The 15,387-nt window shown below is 29.4% G+C and overlaps 2 protein-coding genes across 2 annotated transcripts; one reads left to right on the top strand and one right to left on the bottom strand.

Annotated features, from left to right (window-relative positions):
• The first annotated feature begins 1,820 nt into the window (after window positions 1-1,820).
• On the top strand, window positions 1,821-9,186 carry LOC145200876 (serine/threonine-protein kinase 40-like). The gene is made up of 6 exons (XM_090081160.1): window positions 1,821-3,188; window positions 7,405-7,457; window positions 7,951-8,066; window positions 8,243-8,387; window positions 8,531-8,650; window positions 8,728-9,186. The coding sequence occupies exons 1-6, from the start codon at window positions 2,586-2,588 to the stop codon at window positions 8,966-8,968; spliced, it is 1,278 nt and encodes a 425-aa protein (XP_089937286.1). The 5' UTR covers window positions 1,821-2,585; the 3' UTR covers window positions 8,969-9,186.
• A 2,802-nt stretch (window positions 9,187-11,988) lies between these two features.
• Window positions 11,989-15,029, bottom strand: LOC149890728 (ornithine aminotransferase, mitochondrial-like). Its single transcript, XM_090081159.1, has 9 exons — window positions 14,862-15,029; window positions 13,945-14,582; window positions 13,741-13,863; window positions 13,589-13,638; window positions 13,352-13,430; window positions 13,199-13,252; window positions 13,061-13,120; window positions 12,791-12,938; window positions 11,989-12,632 (listed from the first exon to the last, which is right to left on the bottom strand). Exons 2-9 carry the CDS (start codon window positions 14,560-14,562, stop codon window positions 12,469-12,471), a joined length of 1,296 nt encoding a protein of 431 aa, XP_089937285.1. The 5' UTR covers window positions 14,563-14,582; window positions 14,862-15,029; the 3' UTR covers window positions 11,989-12,468.
• Window positions 15,030-15,387: the final 358 nt, after the last annotated feature.

The following is a 15,387-nucleotide window of genomic DNA, read 5'->3' as shown; positions in this document are numbered from 1 at the left end:
TTTTTACAACATAATAAATCAATTTTTTCAATTTTTTTTTTTTTTTGAGGATAAATTTAAGAATTTATTAATGAAAAAAATAAATTTTGAGGATAAATTTAAGAAAGTGCTAGAAGAAAGACAGCACAAATAAAAGGAGCTACTGACAAAAATTGAAATATTTAGCAAATTTCTGGTAAAATCTATTTCCATGAAATTTTCTTGATTTTTTACTTTTAGTGCTTTGTTTTGCTCTGCATGATTTACCAACTGTTTAAAAATTTTATTAAATTTAAAATATTATAACGAAATAGCTTGGAATTCTTACTAAAAACTCGTTTCTAAGCGTATTGCTAAGCAGATCAAATTTACCCAGACGTAAGAAACGTTGGTTATCTTAAGAAATAAATTAAGCTTTTAAAAATGGTTTTCAAATTTCGTGTTCCGCGATAAATTTCGTGCCAGATATACATTTAAAAAAAAAAAAAATGTTTTTTAAGAATTTAAGGGGTCTTGCTATGGTATCGCTTCCTTAATTTAATTTCTCATCTAGTATCAATATCCTAGTTAAATCTCGCGTTTTATCGTAGTTCTCGTCTAATATCGTTTTCATTCCGTGTTAATAATCAAAGTAAAATGATGATTATTCATCATGCTTCACACAACATTTGGGATTATTTAAACAAATATATAGGTAAAGTATAGATTGAGTTTACAAAACATCCTAAAAACTTACTTGTATTTTGTTCATAACAAATTTATAGTTTCACATTTTCTTTTTTTCTTTCTTTCTTATTGATATCAAATGTGGATATGCAACCATTCGAAATCATACGGTTCTTTTTATTACCGGTATCGTATTGTATCAAATCGATACTGATGATATCGACATTAGTATATAAGCAATACCACACTATTCGAGACCATCCCTCTCAGTATCGACTTACACGATACTGATTATCTAGATTATTAACTGTAAATGAATCAATACCGATCAATGATATATTATATATACTATATGTCTAACTTCGATCCGAAAAGTGAAGCCGTGGAAGCCATTTCTAATTCGGGTAAAAACATGCATTTTTAACTTTTATTTCGCACTTCGGATATATAGCTTTTGCCCTTATTACAAATGGCGGATTCAATTTTTAAACAAAAAAAGCGGCTTCACTTTTCGTCCAATAAAATCCCGCAAGTTAGACATCTAGTATATATAATATATCATTGATACCGATATGACCGATACCTTTGATACCAGTATCGCGTGATCTCCATATTAATTCGATTACCGATTCGATACCGATTATCTAATACCTGCTGTAAATAGAAACATGGTAGGAACCTTATAATTTCCCTCAGAGCTCTTTTAAAAAAATTGAAGCCAAATAAAAAGAATTGAAAAAGAATAATACATTTTTCATCATTTTTTTCCCGTGAAACTATTTTTTTTGGATGATTCATAATTCTGACATAACTCTTTCATTTTTTAAAACATATTCTTTTATTTGATAAGTTTTTAATACAAAGCTTTTCTTTTCACAAAAAACTACGAAAACTGAGTTTGATGAGTCATGGTTTTATTGGAATATTACTGAAAGTTACTAAGAATTACTGGAATTATTTTTTTAAAAAAATGCTGATAATGCAAAACGAAACTATTCTTCGATGTTTCTTTATAAATTCAATTTTTTCAGACTGAACGAACTAAGTTTAATTAAGAGTGAAAGATAACAGTCAAATGCTCCTTTCAACTCCGTCGCGTTAAAAGTAAATTACTGTGCTGGTAAAAACCAGGATAAATAGTTTTAATAACAATAAAACCGCGTTTATATTCGTGTAAAACTACAGTTATTTTTTTAAGAAAATATGCAAAATACGTTGTTTTTTTTTACTTAGATGTGTACTTAAGAAAAGGAAACTTCATCAGAATAGTGGAGGGTTTTTTTTTTTTTTTAGAATTTTTGGCGGGGTTTTTAGAATCGCCGTATCATTAAAAAAACTATTTTGATTATTGAAATTTCTTCGGTCCACCGTCAAAAATTTGAATTTTAGAAATAAACTGAAGTTTCGTGTTTTTTATGAATGCAAAAAAATACTCAAAATTCGTTAGACCAAATTACTTTTAGTACGTTTACGAACGGTTCGGAAAATAAAAATGGCGGGTTATTCAAATAGAAAACCAGCGTGGTTGAGTTTGTTAAAATATGAAAGTAATTTTTAAGATTAAACACAAAATAGTTTACTTTCAGTAAAGTTTATCTTCTTTTTAAATACTTTTATTTACATTTGTTTCGAGCTGTTATGACATTTTTTTTTTTTTTACTGATGGCAATGAGCGCAACTAAGTTTCTAAGTTCAAATTAAATATTTTATTTAAAAAAAAAAACACCGCGGTGATAATGGCCTTTAACCTCAACAAAAAACGATTGAGTGGTGAAGTTCAAAAAGCTCAAAAGTATGAAACGCACAGGTGGCATTATTTTACAAGATAACGCGACATATTTTCATTGAGGTTACACACCACAATAGACCACAAACAAATAAGCTTTTACGCCAGCATGCTCTGTTTTTCTAACTTGTAACTGGAGTAAAGTGTAAAGAAAATGGAGAAAATCAGATTCAAAATAGAGACCAGTACGCAACCGAAAGAAATTGATTCCCTTAAAAAGGTATGTCAAAAATGTATCAAAAATCGTCGTTCTTTGAAGTGCGCCGGCCCTTATGTTTTAGGGCCTGTTATAGAAATGCAGACTCCAAAATGTATAACGAATTGTCTCGGTAGAAAAATGGGAACCAGCGAATTTTACCTTCTGAAACTATTAAATCTTTTAAACAATCGACACAAAGAAGATACAAATCAAGGGAAAATATTGATTCTTACGGAATTCACTATACTTACAATGCTTCGGGACGAAAAAGGTATACCTCGTGTTCACGGTTTTTTTGAAGAACTAGTAAAGGGAGACATGCCTTCAAAAGAATCGCAAAATTTCAAACTCGATAAATTAGTCGGAGATGTAACGTTTCAAACGCAGCCTATTAGAAGAGTGTGTTTGGTGTTAAATTGCTTTGTGTCGCACATTTATTCTGATAGAGATGATTATATTAATTTGCAAAACTACGTTATAAAATGTAACCGGTTATCGGAGAAAGAAGCCCTGATAATATTTATGGATATTGCTCAAATCGTGCAAAGTTTTCATTCTGTAAGTAATAGTTTGTAACCTGCGCGCATTTTGTCGTCATGCTTACAGCATTGCATCAACGCGCTCTTTAAGTATAGTTCCGATTTTGTAAAACAAGAATTACTGTGCGTGACGTATTACGCCATCATTGCACTGATTCGTTAAAACCAACTCACGATCGGTATAAAAGCTTTATTGGAAATTTACGGAATTTTACCCGATCAGTTTAATTTTCACCTTAAAACCACCTGAAGCGCTGCTTTATCGAGTATATCGTATTTATCGAAATTTCGAAATTTTAAAAATTTAAAACTTTAAAAACTTTTCACTTTCTCATAAATATTAAAAATTTAAGATTTAAAGACTTTGCATAATAACTTAGTTCTGCTAAGAAAGAAGAGTGAATGAAGAAATAATGACATTATTTTTAAAAAATGTTGTCTAGTCTCCAAGTGAAGATAAGTTTGTAACCTTTTCAATTTTCAGTATAAATTATTATAATTATTATAGTTAATACTGTAAAATGGAAAGAGTAACATCATCTAAGTAGATAAGTACATTTATAGAAATTAGTTTTTACTGATAATGTTATTTTTGTTCATTCACCGCTCTTTTTCTTAACGACAGCGTTGTTCGAATAAAATTAAAATATGCAGCATAATAAAAGTTAGCAGCTGTGACTATTAAAAAGAATGCAAAAAAGTCAACACAAAAATGTCAACACAAAGCAGCATTTGTTTTTTTGTTTTTTTTTTTTCTTCAGAGGACCGTTATTATATTTTTAAAATTATAGTTTGACTGATACCTCTGACAAAATAGTTAGAAAACTGATAGCGGGCATAATTACACATAAACGGCAGTTACGCATAATTTGCCGGCACTTAATTTAACATAATTGCTGGCGCCTAAATTAGTAAAGAGCGAATACCACCTGCCGAAATCTTGCACGAAATTTACTCTCGCAGACATTTTATCAGACACTTTCTGCAGACATTCCACCTAAACTCGATTTTTACGTAATTTTAATGAGTGAGGCGAAAAAAAACTCTAATGGACTGGCTGATGCGAAAAGAACTTTAGTAGACGCGCTTTGAATGCGGTAGAAAACAACGCTAAAAAATAAAAATAAATAAAATATTCCTTTCAAAGGTAAAAAACTTTCACCGAAAAATTTTCTTGCAATAAAACAACTTTTTATACCTTTTCTTTTTTAATTAAAAGTAAATTTGTATTTATGTGTATATTGTTTTTAAGTTTTATTTTATAATAATTAATATAACCATTTAAAATTACTAAAGATATTTTTATTCTCTTTCCAACATTAATCTAAAACTAATAAAGAAATGAAAATTCCCTAAGCCATGAAACTTAGGAAGTTCCTTCAAATTAAGTAGCGTTTTGGTGGAAAACAAATTCATAACGGAAAAGAAAAAGTTTATTCTGAAACAGCTGCAACAGTTGCATAGCATTTATTGGCGAGTAAAACGCAACAAGCTCACTTTAAAAAGGTCATTTAGACCATTCGTTAGAAGTTGCGCTTGTTTAACTACTAACGTTAAGTTTTGTCATTCGGCAATATTTTTTTTGTTAAATATATTTACAGAAACTTAACAAATCCGCTTATTTCATTAAACTTCATTTTCTTTAAATTAGAGTTATTTTAAAAATGTATTACCTCGAAACGCGCAAAGCTTGTGGTATTCACTCTTTTTTTTTTTTGAAGTGTCGTGGTGTGACCTAACAAAGTCCTATGCTTTAAGAAAGTTATAATTTAAGAAATGACAAATTTCGTATAAATAAAAAAAACGTTTGCGGAAAATAACTTTGTTTTAACTAGATATCTAGTTAGATAAAATAACTAAATTTTTTCTCTAAATGTTTGTTTTATTTATACGAAATTTGTCATTTTTTAAATTAGGACTTTCTTAAAGCATAGGACTTTGTTAGGTCACACCACGGTGCTTTAGTTTTTTTTTTTAAAAAAAAAAAAAAGTTAAAAACGTTCGTTTTTTAAATCAGTTTTTTAGATTTCAGTTTAAACAAACTGTAAAATAAAACGTTAAGCTCAACAAAAACAACTACATACTGACCTTAGAGAGTCACTAGTCAATCAGTTCTCGAGTATTTCTATATTACAGTGTTGTTGGATTCATCCTGTATACTTGTTGCACAAACTCTTTTGATTAAAATTAAAGCAGCCATTAAATAACAGTGTAGCGACAGCCATACTGCACGTAGGACTGAACTTCACTTTTCAGATTTAAATGTATTTACAGAAATCTTGCTTTAATTACCTAGAACTTGCTTTTATTACTAAAAACTCATTTTACTTAAACTTGAACGAAATACGTTTTGTCTCCGTAAGCCTCTTTTATTAAAAAAAAAAAGAAAAAAGAAAATGAATTAATAAACATCAAAGCCACTTTAAAGCTACAAAAAAAATGGTCAGAGTTGGAGAAGTACCAATACCAATATATTTTTAAAAAGTAATGCGTTTGAAAAAGTTTGAGTCTTTACAAGTTCCGATCTTATCATTTTCTGAAGAAAGCTTCGTCTTTTGAACTTTTGTTTTTCAAGAATAATTTTTCAATTTATTATTTAAATTCTATAAAAATGTAGTTTTTTGGTTCTTCAAAATTATTTTCATAAATGAAAGTTTTTGATATAAAAAGTGAAAGTTTTTCTAAAAATAACAAATTGGACTTTTTTTTAAAAAAACGAAGCTTTAAAAAGAAAACTTTTTAAAAGCGATATTGAGGCTTTTAAAAATTGGACTTTTTGAAAGTCTAAACATTTTGAAAGTCTAAAGAAGTTCGACTTTTTCCTAAAATTCAAAATATCGATTTTTTTTTTTTTAAGTTCTTTAAAAAATGCTCAGATATTCGTCCAAACTATATTTTATGTATTTTTATTTTAAAGTAGTTTCAACTTTTTTTCAACTCTCAAATAGACTTTTCTGCTTATCAAAAGATAAAAAATATCACATTTAGAAAAAGTTAATTTAAAAAAAAAAAACCAAACGCCCTTGCTTGTTTATTTTATTTTTTTTCAAACCTTTGCAAGTTCAAATGACTAATAACATGAGAAAATGTTATGCAAGTGTTTCTATTAATGCGGCTTCCTCAAAGTGGCTTACCATCAGCATAAAATTATATTTGCATTTGCAATAATTTTTTAACTTCAAATTCTACTATAACCCAAATTATGGTCGAATAAAATTTACAGCCTAAACTAAGTTTAGATCCTAAAACACTTATAAAGTTTTTAAAGTCTTTTAACAAAATCTATAAATTTATATTCAAAGATTTATAATACTATTTTTCATAAATATTATTTATCAGCTGACAGTTGCTATATTTATTCTTGTCCAAACTTTTACAACAATTACTTGAAAAAATGAATTCTAAACTCAAAGTTGGCGAAATTGCTCTGTGATTCCCCAAGTTTGTAGACTAATGTTTGAATACCAAAGAAAACGAATACAATTTTTGGACTCTTCGAGGTTCTTGACGATCGAGCTAAAAATAAAAAACGCAAAGCTAAAGGAATTTTAAATTGTGCTGTGATTATATCTTCAAATAAACTGATATGATGTCTGAAAAATTATTTGTAAATAAGTTGTTTTAGCGCTTGGTTGGTAATGCAACGCCAAATTATTCAAAACACGGGTTTCAATGCGTGCACAAAAACTCAGTTTTAGGTTTCGATGCTGCAGAATGCTGCAGCGCACTACGCTACTTATACACTCTTAAGATCTCAATTAATGTCCATGCGCGCAAATTTATAGCTTTTAATAACTTTCAATTACCAAATGCATTAAAAGTAACTTTTATGGTAGGGGACTAACCGAATCTCTTCATTCGCTGTTCTGCAAAAAATTTTATCCTTTTCAAAGGATTTGGACGAACCTGCTCATTTTGGACATTGAAAGTAGTGCAAGAAATGACGTAACGCGTTGCATATAAAACGGGGGAAAGTATTCAGAAAAAAAAGGATCAGAAAATCGTGTTCCATATAAAGAACGACATTTTCCTAATAAGAATTTTATACTTCACAACGCTTTTACTTAAGAAAACAATTAGGTTGACTCTGTTATTCCTGAATAAATAAAAACGCTACGGCAACAGATAGAAACTAATTAAAACATGAATTTTAAATTGTATTTAATTATATACGTTAATATTATTTTAATAAATATTTTTTGTTAACAATATATTAATTATTCTATTTCTTTCAGAAAAATATCGTCCATAGAGATTTGAAGCTATCTAATATTGTGTTGAATAGAAGGTTACTTTTTATACCGTTGCTCCAATAGATTTTCTCCTTCCAATGCTTTACGTTGTAATTTTTTTTATGTAGAAATGATTTATGCAGAGTTTTTCAATTTCACGTTTTTAATTTGTTTTTTTATTCGTTTTTGTTCATTAAAAAAAAATCGTAAGATTTTAGATAATTTGAATTCACCCAGTTACAATGTTTTTTTAGAAAAAACTATTGAAATACAAGCAACGCATACCAAATAAGCTATTGCACGTTGCTTCTTGGCTGGAATTTCACCATCGTGTTTAACGCCGGGTGAAATTCCAGGTCTCTCTCCTTTTTTTTTTTCTTTTTTTTGTCATTTGTGCATCATCTAAACAAGCATTCAGTGATGAATCAATAGTATTTGTGAAATAGACCTTGAAATCTTTAAATAATTGTAATCAGCTGATAATTATAATTAAGAAGGTTTGAAAGTTTCCTTTTTTTAAACAATAACAACGATGACTTTCTTGTTTAGTACTCGTAGGGTAACCATTACGAACTTTGGGTCAGGCAAAATTCTCAATGACGAGCATGAACTGATAACAGATAAAAGTGGCAGCCCTGCTTTTGTGAGTCCTGAAATTTTGAAAGGTATTCATTTTCGCCTTTCCTTTTTTTCTTTTAATTTTTTTTCCTGCGATCTGCTTCCATGAATGGTTTAGTTTACCGTTTCGTCGAAGTCATATGAAACCCTGTTTAAATGTAAACTGTTTTAGTAACTAACATCGCTGCACGTTTTTTTTTAACTTAAATAACTAATATTTCAGGCCAACCGTATTCCGGAAAAGCTGCCGATGTGTGGGCTTTAGGTGTAATTTTTTTCACAATGTTATATGGTCGATTCCCATTCTTCGATGCTGATCCTCAGTTATTATTTCGAAAAATCAAAATCGGTGATTATGTTGTTCCAGTGTATGGATTCTTACTTCGTATTCATTTTATTTCAATTTATCACATGTATTTTATACTTTATGTGCACTTGTAATTTTTAGTGTAAATTATGAGTTTTACATGATTTATCACAGTTAGTAAGTTAGTTTGAACGTTGGTTCTAGTGATGATCGTGTTGCTGACGAAACTGCGCTTATAATTCACAGTATTTTCACTTTGGATCCTATGAAGCGAGTCAATATGCCTCAACTTGTTCAGCAAATTAGATCCACCTATAACAATTGGTATGTAATAACTTGGTTGTTTTAAAATTTGCTGAAATAAACAGTCCTTTAATTTATAACTGGAAAATACGTTTTAGGTATTGCTTGCAAATTACAAATGATGACTTACAAGTTGTACCAAACGTAAACGAAGCAGATGAAAACAATGGGAATTTCAGTTACACCAAAAAAGGTATACTTGATCATTCTTTCCGCGAAGGACGTCGAATACCTATTAAACTGGCACGAAAAAAAGCAGTCCACTGGCGAACCGGTGCCCCGATTTCAGACGGAGCATCATTAAACGACATGAGAATGGAAAGGTCACGGAATGTTTAATAACTTGTTTATACCTCCTAAACTTATGAGTTCCACAAGAATCAGAAGATCCACTAGAGGCTGAATTGAGATAAAATCATAACAATTGCCTTCATTTCTTTTTTTTTCTATATAAATCTCACAGCAATAAACAACTTGTAAAGGAAGCAAGCATGCTTCCAAATGGATTTAAGGTAACAACGATTTCAAGTCACATAATAAATTTTTCGAAGCAGAAATTGTAAAGCAGTTCTATTAAAACTTTCTTTAACGTTTTATTCCGCAGGACTAAGTATTATTATTATTATTATTACTATTATTATTATTATTATTATTATTATTATTATTATTATTATTATTATTATTATTATTATTATTATTATTATTATTATTATTACTATTATTATTATTACTATTATTATTATTATTATTATTACTATTATTATTATTATTACTATTATTATTATTATTATTATTATTATTATTATTATTATTATTATTATTATTATTATTATTATTATTATTATTATTATTACTATTATTATTATTATTACTATTATTATTATTATTATTATTATTATTATTATTATTATTATTATTATTATTATTATTATTATTATTATTATTATTATTATTAACAAGGTGTAAAACTAATATAGTTACAGAAGAATAACAAATAAGAACAACAGATTGATGATATTGAAATGCCATCCTGCTTACCTATCACATAAGGCTGTTCTTGAATTGGAGAAAAATTTTTACTTTTAAGTTCTTGATTATTTTACAAGAGTTGAAGCATAAAAGATAATTATTAAAGTATGTCAATATGAAAAGATAATTATTAAATTATGTCAATATAAAAAGGATTATTTAGGATACAGATGATGACTTAACAGCCATTTTGTGATACTCTTGCGACAACCTGAAGATCTTTTGTAAAAGCATGAGTATGTAAAGCACTAACCAGATATACCTTACAATTTGCGTCCATTTCATCGTGCTCTGTTGCTTACCTGTTTCTTCTACTGACAAATTGATTAGTAAATAATCCAAAAAAAAAAAAATCGTGAAAAACCGCCGTTTATCAGGGATTATCGAGACTGATAAATGTTTAACATGAAAGGTTTGCTGAAATGCCAAAATCTGTTTTTCCTACTTTTTGACAAAATTTATTTTTATTTTTGTTCAAAAGTTTTTAAATAAAATCCTTAAATGTTTAAATTAAAAAAAAACGGAAATTTTTTTTTGTTACCTAAAAGTTTCATGAATTTATCAATTATTTTAATATGTAAGAGATATTAAAATATTTATCATTAAATATTAACTAGTAACTATCATACTAAATAGCATTTTAAATCAAAATTAATAGTACATCAATAAAATTTTCAGTAATGAATATGCCTTAAAAATAGCAGGATAAAACTAATTACTTTGGTTAACTTCAGAAGGCCAAAAAACTATAACATAAAATTTTGTTAGTTCTTCAAAGATCATGCCATTTAATTCTAAAGAATCTTGTCTGTAAATCTTGCTCGTATTCTGAAGTTATCATAGTTTTAAGATTGGTGCAGCACCAATTTTTCGGCGTTTGCCATTGGGTTGCATGCAGATCAAGAAGTACCAAGCTATCTGGGAAATTGATCTCTGCAACTTTGGTCTTTTAATACCTTAAATGAAAGCTCCAACTTAAACCTCAGCATTGCAAGGCGCAGAGAGCCAGGATTGATTTTTTACATATTCAAGTGTATAATGAAATGGATGAGAATAAATTAATGCATCAAGTAAGACTACTTCGTTGCTAATACAGCGTTCTTATGGCATTTTTTCCACTGAAATGAAAATGTTCTAATGGGCTATCTTAGACCATAGAACCAAGATCATAGAGAACATTAGTAGTCAAGGAGAGTTATGCAGAGCTTTTAAAAAACTAATGGAGTTCTCTTCACAATAGCGAGATTGCAAATCATCATTTTCACGGACTACGTTTATTCTAAACTTCAAGTAAATGATGGCTCTAAAACTTGTGATGATATTGAACTAGAGAGAAGAAAAGTTTTTTCCCCATGCAACACGTCGTTATCGCTAGAAACCTCACAAAATCGATCAGATGTTCCACTAAAAAAAGTCATTCTGAGTTTCTTTCTAACGCTTTTTATTTTTCTAGAATCTAAATGGAAAAAAGTTTAAAAAGACCAACTTTTCAACCTAAAGAACAACTGTCTGAGTCTGACATCAAAAAATTAAAAAGTTGTTATGAGAAGAGAGGAAACTTCTGTCTACTGTCAATTCATTTACTTTTCAAACATTACATTGTCTAAAATCGAAACGATCGTTTGAAGCACCATTTCTACATACATACATACATGCATACATGCATACATATATGCATACATATATGTATACATACATACATACATACATACATACATACATACATACATACATACATACATACATACATACATACATACATACATACATACATACATACATACATACATACATACATACATACATACATACATACATGCATGCATGCATGCATCTTGAGACTGACATCAAAAAAATTTAAACTTGAGTTTGGAATTTTTTCATTTTTTTTTCATAGTGATTTCATTTATAAAAGAACTGATCAGTGTTTCAAGAAAATTGTATGTTTAATAGGTATGTTGTTGTAATAGGTTTTTATGAGATGTGAGGAAATACTTGTTGATTTTGATGCGTTTTTGTTTTAGTTAAATCTATCTTTAATTTTATAAACTGATCGTTTATTTATTTATTTTTTTTTGGATTGGTGGATTGGTAAATAAGGAGGTAGGGGTTTTTGGTACATTTTTTCGAACGAGGAATAATTCCAAAAATGTGCATCAAGGCAGCCTTTTTGAGGATTTGAGTCCGATCTATTTGTTCATTTTAAATAATTTGCTCTGCCACAGTTCTACTTCCAACAAATATTTTCATTAAAAAATTACCGCATCTTTAACAAATGACTTGATTAAATTACAAGTTCTAAAAACAGTTTTATAAAAAACAAACTTTTTTTTTCTCCAGATTTCATCTTTTTAAATCAACATACAAAAATAAAACCAAAAAAAAGAAACAAATATTGACATATCATATAGAAACAGTGGTTTGTACATAGTATGTTTGCATACTTGACTTATGCATAAGTTCAAGTGAGGGTTTGCATATAGGTTTAAACTTGTCAACATTTACAAAGAAACACCTTGGCATGAACAAAAAATGTATAATATATATAAACATATATATATATATAATGTATAATAATTATTTTTCTACGAGTAGTAAAATTACATTTCTACAGCATCATAATAAATGATCATACAAATATATACAATAAAATAAATACAATGCGCAATATACACGGCATCCGATGCGAAATGGCAACTTAGATTAGTATTCTCAATTTAACTTGCAAGTGTTTATATAAAAATTGTTGAAAATATTATTAAATTATTTAAAAAAGAAAATTATCTAAAAACACTGTTGACTAAAAAAATTTACGCCAATGAATTAATAGTCTTCACAATAATATCTACTCCTTCTAGCATTTGGACCTCATCAATGATTAATGGAGGTGAGAAACGAATAATATCTCCCCGAGTATGCTTCGTGAGAAGCCCGTTGTCTCTTAACCGTAAACATGCGAAATAAGCATCATAATCTAAATTAAAACACTTGAAATATTAGACAACAGTTTTTGTCAGCTTTTTAGACGAAGTAATAAACCGACACAATTCACTTCGGAAAAATATTAAAGCTATCATTTTTAAAACAAGATATTGCAGATAATAGAACAATGCCCGAGAGTAAAAATATAACCTTCAGTTTTAGGAATAACCACGGCATTTAACAACCCTTTTCCTCTAACCACAGTGGCTATGTTTGGATTAAGTCTGGCCGACAACTCCTTTCTGAATAAATTTCCCATTTTCATTGAATTTTCAGCAAGCCCCTCTTCCATCAAAACCTAACGGTGAAAGTATTTGAAATTTACTCTCAAATATGGTTATAAAAGAAATGTATTAAAAGTATTAATGCGAGAGAAAAAAAGAGATCAACAACAAAATCAAAATAAAACTGAACCCTTACTTCAAGAGATGCAATTGCTATCTTAGAAGCAAGTGCGCTTCCACCAAAGGTCGACCCATGCTGTAACATAAACAGAGTAAATGTAAAATATTCCAAAATAACGAATGATAGTTCAGTTTTATAGTAATATATCTATACCTGTCCCGGGCGAATAGTTAACATGATCTCGTCATCAGCCAACACAGCAGATATCTAGAAACGAATAAACCGTGAAAGTTCGTTTAACATTAAATGCATATTTTGAGATAAGAATAAGTTTTTTTATTTGAGATTCGTTGATAATTAACTGACCGGCATGACCCCTCCAGAAAGCGCCTTTCCCAAAACAACCATATCGGGACGAACATTTTCATAATGAACACAAAGTAACCTAAAAAAAGATTTTTTTTTTTCACAAAATAAAAAACACTGGGTGTATTAACGGCACTAAGATAGTGGTATTGTGAGAAACTAAAAAAGATATTTTAAAAATGTGCGCATGTATATATATGTATGTCTGTAGGTTAAGGGTTAACTTTAGCATCTTACTTTCCTGTTCTTCCCAACCCCGTTTGGACTTCATCTACTATCCACAAAACCTAAAAAAAAAAATCATGTTTTAAAAGTTTTTTATTACATCTATAGACGTTGGGATGTTACTCAACTCTACGAAAGAAAGTCAAAACCTTAACGAATCTTACATTGTACTTGGTACAAAGCTCACGAACTTTAGTCAAGTAACCATCATCAGGAATAATTACTCCAGCTTCTCCTTGAATAGGTTCAACCATATATGCGCAAGTGTACGGATTTTTTAGCTTTTCCTATAGAATAAAAAGTTGATTATCTTCCAATTTTCTTTAGACCTTAGAACCGGAATTCTAAAAATACATATAAAGTTTTACCTCGAGAGCTTTTATATCGTTGAAAGGAACCATGTCAAATCCTGGCATATATGGACCGTAATCGTTTCTGGTATCTGGTTCTGAGGAGATTGAACATGCTGACAGAGTTCGGCCCCAAAAGTTTTTTTCAGCAAAAACTATTCTCGCTTGGTTCTCTGGAATGCCCTTCTTTCTATAACCCCACTTTCGTGCAAGTTTGCATGCAGTTTCTCCTCCTTCTACACCGCTATTCATTGGCAAAATGCGATCATACCCAAACAGTTTAGTTGCGTATTCCTGAAACTCTCCCAAAGCCTCACTGTAAAACGCCCTGGACGTCAAAGTTAGTTTGTCTGCTTGTTTTTTTAACGCATCTATTATTTTAGGGTGGCAATGACCTTGGTTTAAAACCGAGTATCCACTGAGAAAATCGTAATATCGACGACCATCAACATCCCATACATAGACTCCTTTCCCCTGACACAAAGCCACTGGGAGCGGAGCAAAATGGTGCGCCCCAAAATTATCTTCACGTTCAAAAACTGCAATTGTTTTTGCCGAATACGAGCCATACAATCTGGCGCTTTTTTTCATTTTAAGACTGGTCTTGATAGCCTTGCACAATTGCTTTGAAACCATATTTTTAACTTTTTTTTCAACTTAAAAAAGAAAAAATCTCAACTCTTAAAATAAAAAAATCAATAAAAACTTATAGACATTCTCTCGATTTATCCTTAGAAAGTAATTATAGCATGCAGAAATACATAAATACATTTATAAGCAGCATAAACGCAAATTAAAATAATACAAAAACAAGTGATATCCATGTAATAGATATTTAAATAAAACATCTTACATTATTCAACAAAAATCATTTTTTTAGTATCTAATAAGACAAAACATGTTGAATAATAATAATAAAAAAAGTATTAGCTCACCTTTTTATAGTAAAATACCCTCAGACGTTAACCTTCTGTGATAATGTTTTTATGTTTGCCATACGGTGAGATCAAATACACTTTGCATAATCAATTACCGAAGGGAATTTATTTAGAACACCTTGAAACGTCATCATCTCATAAATAAACTGAACAAGTGGTAATAAAAACAAGAAATGATCAACAATTAGCATTGTAAAGTGTTTTAAATGACGTAATAAATTGAGTTTTAAGTTTGAAAACTCATTATAAAGCATATTACTGCTGACAATTTCAGTTTCGTCACAAACTTGTCACAATTTAACCACATGCTTGCAAACCTTATTATAGCATTAAAGACATAAATTACTCATTACCTGTATAAGACCGCATGCCCACCGGCGAGTCACTCCGCAACAACATTAACTTTCTACGTGCTCGCAGGTGGGCACAGATAATATACGTAATAAACAATAAAAAAAAATGCCGGTCCATATGTGAGAAAATACGATTTGGCAATGCGGTCTTCAACGAGTTAAAAAAAGTT

This window comes from Hydra viridissima, unplaced genomic scaffold (genome assembly GCF_058129835.1).
Source record: "Hydra viridissima isolate aposymbiotic clone 2 unplaced genomic scaffold, HvirCarnegie_v1 scaffold_3, whole genome shotgun sequence".
Taxonomy (NCBI): Eukaryota; Metazoa; Cnidaria; class Hydrozoa; order Anthoathecata; family Hydridae; genus Hydra; species Hydra viridissima.
This window is presented reverse-complemented; position numbering and strand designations above follow the sequence as displayed.